Source organism: Lolium perenne, chromosome 3 (assembly GCF_019359855.2).
Source record: "Lolium perenne isolate Kyuss_39 chromosome 3, Kyuss_2.0, whole genome shotgun sequence".
Lineage (NCBI taxonomy): Eukaryota > Viridiplantae > Streptophyta > Magnoliopsida > Poales > Poaceae > Lolium > Lolium perenne.
The window spans coordinates 281,125,928-281,133,473 of record NC_067246.2 but is presented as its reverse complement, the minus strand read 5'-3'; the positions used below and the strand labels follow the sequence as shown (position 1 = coordinate 281,133,473).

Here is a 7,546-nt window from a genome sequence, read left to right as displayed (position 1 = left end):
GCAATTGCTGAAACTTAATCATCCTTTGTGTTGCTTCAATGCCTTTTACTTTGAATCTATTGCTTTATGAGTTATCTCTTATGCAAAACTTTTTGATGCTTGTCTTGAAGGTACTATTCATGAAAAGTTTTTACTTATGTGATTCGGTTGTTTACACTTTATCTATCTGTTAGCAAACTATAGACCATTGCTTTGAGTCACTTCATTCATGACATAAGCCTTGCAATATCATTTGATCAAGATTGTGTGAAAGCCTGTCTCCTCAGAAATTATTTGTTGTTATCGTTTTACCTACTCGAGGACGAGTAGAACTAAGCTTGGGGATGCTTGATACGTCTCCAACGTATCTATAATTTCTGATGTTCCATGCTTATATTATACCAATTGCTACATGTTTTATATACACTTTATATCAATTTTATGCATTTTCCGGGACTAACCTATTAACAAGATGCCGAAGTGCAAGTTCCTGTTTTCTGCTGTTTTTGGTTCCAGAAAATTACTTCTGCGAATATTCTCGGAATTGCGCGAAACAAAATGCCACGTCCCTATTTTTCCAGAAGCTTCACGGAGTCCGAAGGAGAGACGAAGGGGGGCCACGAGCTGGCCACCTCAAGGGTGGCGCGGCCCACCTTCTGCCGCGCCGCCAGGTGAGGTGGGCCCTCGGGACTCCACCGACGCCGCCCCTTCGCCTATATATTGCCCCAGACGCGAAAACCCTAGATCATCCAGTCATATTCCACCAAGGGTTCCGCAGCGCCGCCGCCATCGACGACAAGTTTCGGGGGACAGAATCTCTGTTCCGGCACGCCGCCGGGATGGGGAATTGCCCCCGGAGCCATCTCCATCGACTCCATCGCCATCTTCATCGCTGTTGCGGTCTCCCATGATGAGGAGGGAGTAGTTCTCCCCCGAGGCTGAGGGCTCTACCGGTAGCTATGTGGTTCATCTCTCTCCCATGGTGTGATCTTTATGTGATCATGAGCTTTGTAATCTAGTTGAATATGTAGATGTTACTCTTGTCTATTATGCACTCTAGAGGTTACTTTAATATGAACTCCGGAGTCACTCTCCACGGTGTGATGGTGACAGTGTGCGCATCGTGTGTGATTCCTTTATGACGTTGTGGAGCTTGTTTACTCCGGCTTGAGGTGTGCTTTTGCAGCCCTACACAATGAATGGTGTTTGTTATCCAACAAGAGAGTGTTTGAGAGTAGCATTTATTTATTCAATTATGTGATCATTGTTGAGAGTGTCCACTAGTGAAAGTATGATCCCTAGGCCTTGTTTCTAAGCATTGAAACACCGTTTCCAACAAGTTCTGCTACATGTTCGCTTGCTGCCATTTTTATTTTAGATTGCAATTACTACTTATAATCATCCATATTACTTGTATTTCACTATCTCTTCGCCGAACTAGTGCACCTATACATCTGACAAGTGTATTAGGTGTGTAGGGGACACAAGAGACTTCTTGTATCTTAATTGCAGGGTTGCTTGAGAGGGATATCTTTGACCTCTACCTCCCTGAGTTCGATAAACCTTGGGGGATTCACTGAAGGAAAACTTGCTGCTGTTCTACGAACCTCTGCTCTTGGAGGCCCAACACTGTCTACAGGAATAGAAGCGTGCGTAGACATCAATTATATTGTCTTTTCTGGTGGTTTGATTCAGTGTTTAGATGCAGTGAACTTCAGTAGTTCCTACTACTGCTTGTTTGCTCTTTAAATAACTTTGCAAAATGGATTTGGATGTGAGCTTTTCTAGCAGTAGGTGATCAATGTTTTGATTGCCCCTGTAATTCAAATGTGTAGACAAAATATATGGGTTCAAAGAGATGCGATGCTAGTCATCCCATAACCCATTACTAATGGTTTTCTCGACTAATGTTGATTGTGTGGATTTTATAGTTCCTGGAATGTCTGGTGCTAGCCTAGCTTGGTTTCTGTTGTGCTCTTTTTCTTTTTACTGTGGCATGCCGTAGCTACCTTGGCTTGGTATGATATACTCCTCTACTATATTAGTTGATAATTAACCTAGGTCAACTCCAAATTATGTTAAACTTTCTATATGCTTCTATTACTGGGGTTCCTAAAGGATGCAGAGAAATAAATCCCTCGGGGCCTATTCTAGAGTAATGATATACCTTGCTCCAACTCCTAGAAAAATTATGTTTGCTGTTTGTTGAGGTTGAGTTCTTTCTGGCTTGCTCTACTCCTCCTAGCTTCTATTTGCTTGATTTTTTCTCTAGCTCACCATTCGGTGAGTTGGTGATGGTTTGGAATATGAACTGGTAGTGGTTTTGTTGTGGTGGATTGGTGTTGTCGATGGGTTGAGTTGGTGTGCTGACCTCTTGGTTTTGTAATTTGTAGCAAGGGTTCTGCTTACTTGGTCTATAAACTAGCCCTATGACTAGGCTTGTGATGTGTGTGTGTTGGTCATCTTATGACTAAGCTGCTTGATTTTGAGCGGCTGAGTCACATGGATTGAGCCGGCCAAGTGATGTTTATCACCATGGTGAATTTTTATTTGGGTTGACACTTGTATTACCATGTATATTTTCCATTTTTAATATATTTACAGGTAAATAGAGCAATGGAAAGGAAAATGGAAGAATGAGAAGAAGTAGTGGCATTGGTTAGTTTAGGGTTTCTATTTCTATTTGGAAAACCATGTAATTTTCTATTTACTTTTCTTTTCATTGTTGTATGATATAAATAAATATTGTAAATACAATGTAATATGTCTCTTTATTAATAAAGCTCATGGTTTTCCTATTTGAGCATATTGTAATAAGTATGTGATATTCAACTTTGAGTCCTATTTAAATTCTAGTTTGCTATTAAAGTTTCAATTCACTTTGTTTGTTTGAAATCCAAGAATATGTGGAAGTTCAAATTCAAGTGTTGCACTTCCATTTTTATTTCAAAGTGATAGTTTGTAATTTTAATTTAAACTCTCTTCCTCCTAAACCCTAGTTGCAAAGAGGTCATGTATAAATCATTCGCACTCTCACCGCGACTAAACCATAATTCACAACGAGAGAGATGTCGATCCCCCTATGTTTTATGCATTTAGGCGCGAAATTTTTCCCTGTTTTGCGATGAAACCTACCCTGCTTTTCTCCTAAAACCTAGGATGTTACACTTATGTAGAACTTTTGCGAACAACTTGTTGCTGACGACCAAGGAAGGGGAGGCCGTCCTTCATCAATGGTAGTCTACGACAAGCAAACCGTCAGGATTTCTCTCCTAGAAGTAATTGCACGAGAACCACTTGCGCATCAGACTCCAGATGCCCAAAGCTTGGCTCCAGATCTATTCGTCCCCTTGACTACAAGGCCGGCCAGAAGAAGCTTGCCACACCATCTCGTGAGATCTGGAGATGGCTAGAAACGCCCTTATTCAAGGCGTAGAGCGACAACACCCGAAGGAACAAGCCCGACAACATCTCGCTAGTCACCATAGTGACAGACACTACAAAACATGTCGATGCTACTATGGCGAGAAGAACTAGCCCTAGTATGTACCGAGGAGGCAGGCCACCATCTAGGGAGGATGTCCTTCAAAGCGACTTTTCCTTTGACCTACACACAAAAATTCATCTAGATACATACATTTACAAAATAAATTTAACGGAAATGCAGTTTTGGTTCCAGGTGCATATGCTCCCTTTACCCAAAAAAAATGAATTTCAAAATATTAAAAATTTGGAGAAAAACTTTAGCTGTATATTTCCACATTCTATGTCATCACTTATAGTTTCATAGTAAAATGATAATTTTTGTGGCATGTGCAAAAAAGACAAACAAATTCCTAGTAAAACACCTTATTTTAGCATTGATTTTTATCTTTTTTTGCACAAGCCAGATAACAACTCGTTTTTTCCTGAAACGACTTCATAAACAAGTATGATGTTGAGATGTACGTGTAACACTTTGTTTTGAATTTTTTGATATTTTTAATATGTTTAAAGTATATTTTAAATAAAGGTAGGATATGCATATAGGAGCAAAAGCACCGTGTCCTAAATTTAATTTTTTTACATTCGTAAATAAAGGGAGCCGAGGTAGTAGTATACAATTTGTTCGTGTGCAATATGTTTTCACGCGTCCGAGAAGACAAGTGAGCCGTAAAAAGGATATACTATCACAAGCCAAAAGGGCATTCACATCCAGGGTCCTACTCCTAGATCGAGGAAAGAGTTATTTTCATTTTAAAAAAAATACCGAGAGTCGAATCCAAGTTTTGCACTCCCTCCCTCCTGGGACATTTGACTGTTGATGATTGCGCGCGAAAACAACGGTCGATTGAATGAACGACAGTGAATGAACGACAGAGTTCAGGTTTTGGGCTTCTCTTGTTCTGAATTTCCCACACAAGACAAATGCTTGAGACGACCGATCCTGCACACGTATGGGCGCAAGGGACGGTGACTGGGGCAATCATGCGACGACTGATTGATCAATCTCGTCAGCTCCAATTTCCATACCCTAGAGGCGCTATTATCCCTGTAGACGGGCGAAATCGCATTACGCAGGCACGGGAAGGCGCAGGAAGCGTGAAGGAAACCGGCATAGATGACCGACGGAGCGGCGCGGTGCGTTCGTGTGGCCGCGTCTGGACACTGTAGTTGGAAAGTCAGGCGCCGACTTCCTCCAGGATATTTCCTTAGTTTCCATTTTTTTTCTGCACACGTTGGTCACCGGCGGTGGGACGGATACGTAAGCTCTACCATATAAAAACAGGGGAGGGGAGGGATTGAGAGAACGGGAGGAGCTGGAGCTCTACTTAAATACGAACTTAACCGCTCAAGCATATCGCAGCGGAAGAACAGAGGAAGCAGACGAGGTACAAGGTGCTTCGTTCGCAATGGAACACCGCGCCTCCTCGTCGCTCCTCCTATGCCTCCTCCTGCTCTCGCTCTTCAACGGTGAGTCTTACGCTCGCGCCTTGCTTCGTTCTACCCTTTGGTTCTTCTCTTCTTGCTCGCGCTGTGCTGCTCTGCCATCGGGCACCGCTGCTGCCACCCGCCATTGCTGCCGCTTAAGCTTTGTTATTTCCACCCGTCGCCGTGAGTTCTTGTTCATGTGATGGACTCTGCGGTCGATTTCATGCTCCTGTTCCAAACGGTAGGATAGTTTCCGAGAATTTCAAGATTGCTGCCTTAGGTCGAATTCAATTCTGTCGCCATTGCTGCCGCCTAAGCTCTGTCGCTTGCAGTCTGTCGCCACCAAGTATTGTTCATAAGATGGACTCTGTGCGCGAATTCATGTTCATATTCCAAACGGTAGGATCGTTTTATCAATTTTAAGATGGTTTATGACCTGTTCTGTTCGGAAGCCTTCCAATCTCTGCCGAAATCCACGGAGCGCGCGTTGAGCTTGGTGGTGTCAGGACAGCTACTTGAACTGTAGCTCCGGGAGCGCCGTCGAGGGCCCGAGCAGGTCCTTGTGTTGAATTCAATCCTCTGCAACTCCGGCAATCAAAATACTACTGACAGGAGACATGACTGCTGCTGGCAGAGCCCAGGAAGCAGAGTATGGAGATCTCAGATCCAGCGAGCCTGATTAGCGTTTGCTGTTTCCGATGTCAAGTACTACGGGCGTCATTGTCGTGAGAGTTAATTTAGCCACCGGCTTGCTTCGTCAGCTTTGATGCAAAAGCATGTGCCCGTGCTGAAGCTTCGCGCCTCATCGGTCGGATTGAGCGCTGAAACCATACGCTTCAGAATTGACCCTTCTCCTCTACTTGTATGTTAATACCACCTGATTGCAGTTGCAAGCATTATTGTCAATATAATAGGGCAGTAGGTGGTCTATTTCTGATGGATGATTAGTTTCTGCAACTTGATCGGGAAAGGGACTGCCGACCTAGCTAAAGTATTCCATGGCTATATCTGAAAAGGGAAATTCGATTTCCAAAAATTGCTAGTATTTTTTCACTTTCGAAGAAAAGTATTTCCAAAAGTATCACATGGCCGGAGAGTTTCATTGCTGCTCAGTGTCGCTAATCTCGGCGTGGTTGCTTAATTTAATTTTTGCAGTAGACAACACGGTGTCGGCGCAGCAGAAGTTCGGCATCAACTACGGGCAGATCGCGAACAACCTGCCAGACCCGACGCGGGTGGCGGGGCTGCTGCAGTCGATGAACGTGAACAAGGTGAAGCTCTATGACGCGGACCCCAAGGTGCTGACGGCGTTCGCCAACACGGGCGTGGAGTTCATCATCGCCATCGGCAACGAGAACATCCAGACCATGGCGACCAGCCCGGGGGCCGCGCGGCAGTGGGTGTCGCAGCACGTGCAGCCCTTCATCCCGGCGACTCGGATCACCTGCATCACCGTGGGCAACGAGGTGTTCGGCAACAACGACATGGGCATGGCGGCGAACCTCGTGCCTGCGATGCAGGCGGTCCACGACGCGCTGGTGGCGGCGGGGTTGGCCGGGCAGGTGACGGTCTCGTCAGCGCACTCGGCCGCCGTGCTGGCCAGCAGCTTCCCGCCGTCGTCCGGCGCCTTCCAGGAGAGCTTCGCGCCGTACATCAAGCCGCTGCTGGACTTTCACAGCAAGACGGGGTCCGCGTTCCTGTTCAACGCCTACCCGTTCTTTGCGTACAAGGGGGACCCCGGCAGCGTGTCGCTGCCGTACGTGCTGTTCCAGCCGAACGCCGGCGTGCGCGACGGCGGGCTTGTGTACGACAACATGCTGTACGCGCAGATCGACGCGGTCTACGCGGCGATGAAGGTCATGGGCCACACGGACATCCCCGTGAAGATCTCGGAGACCGGGTGGCCATCGAAGGGGGACGAGGACGAGGTGGGCGCCTCGGCCCAGAACGCGGCGGCGTACAACGGGAACCTTATGCAGCGTGTGGCGATGGGGCAGGGCACGCCGCTGAAGCCCAATGTCCCCGTGGACGTGTTCGTGTTCGCGCTGTTCAACGAGAACATGAAGCCCGGGCCGGCGTCGGAGAGGAACTACGGGCTGTTCTACCCCAACGGGTCGCCGGTGTACACGATCAACGCCGGCAGCCCTGGGGGCAGCAGCTCCGGCGGCGGCGCCGGGTCCGTGGGGCGGACGTTCGACCCGTACTCGTCGCAGAACATGTTCTCCGCCGCGTCCAGATTAAGAAGATTATCTTTGTGGACGCTACTGCTAGTATTGCCCATGCTGTCAGCACTCTTGTGGTAGACGATTAGAAGAAGATTAGTAGCGATTGACGATTCATTGTATACAATACAAAAACATGTAAATCGAGGATGGGGCAGGCCTAGATTCCAAAATTTGGCGCGAAAGCGATGTCTGTCCGAAAAAGTTTTCCTCTCTGATTATTCCCCTCGGCAATGATCTCGAGGAAAAAAAGGAGCTTTGTGCACGGCCTGTCGAGATGTGGAGACGCCACCAAGGGACGGCGAGAGATGGGCCGGCGGGCATCACAGAAAGCGCTGGCTGGCGGGCATTCTTGGAGTGTTTGACTGGTGAAACACACTAGCACTTAGGCTTAGGCAGAAACAGATCTATCTTCAGGGAATGTCAAAGTAGCA

General features: G+C 46.7%; 1 protein-coding gene across 1 annotated transcript; it reads left to right on the top strand.

The window, feature by feature from the left end:
• The first annotated feature begins 4,749 nt into the window (after window positions 1–4,749).
• Window positions 4,750–7,285, top strand: LOC127344342 (glucan endo-1,3-beta-glucosidase 14-like). The gene is made up of 2 exons (XM_051370579.2): window positions 4,750–4,932; window positions 6,046–7,285. Exons 1-2 carry the CDS (start codon window positions 4,872–4,874, stop codon window positions 7,191–7,193), a joined length of 1,209 nt encoding a protein of 402 aa, XP_051226539.1. The 5' UTR covers window positions 4,750–4,871; the 3' UTR covers window positions 7,194–7,285.
• Window positions 7,286–7,546: the final 261 nt, after the last annotated feature.

Coding starts and splice junctions, on each gene's coding strand:
- LOC127344342 (XM_051370579.2), top strand. CDS start 4,872: ATGGAACACCGCGCCTCCTCGTCGCTCCTCCTATGCCTCCTCCTGCTC. Junction 4,933..6,045: donor CCTGCTCTCGCTCTTCAACG/GTGAGTCTTACG, acceptor TAATTTTTGCAG/TAGACAACACGGTGTCGGCG.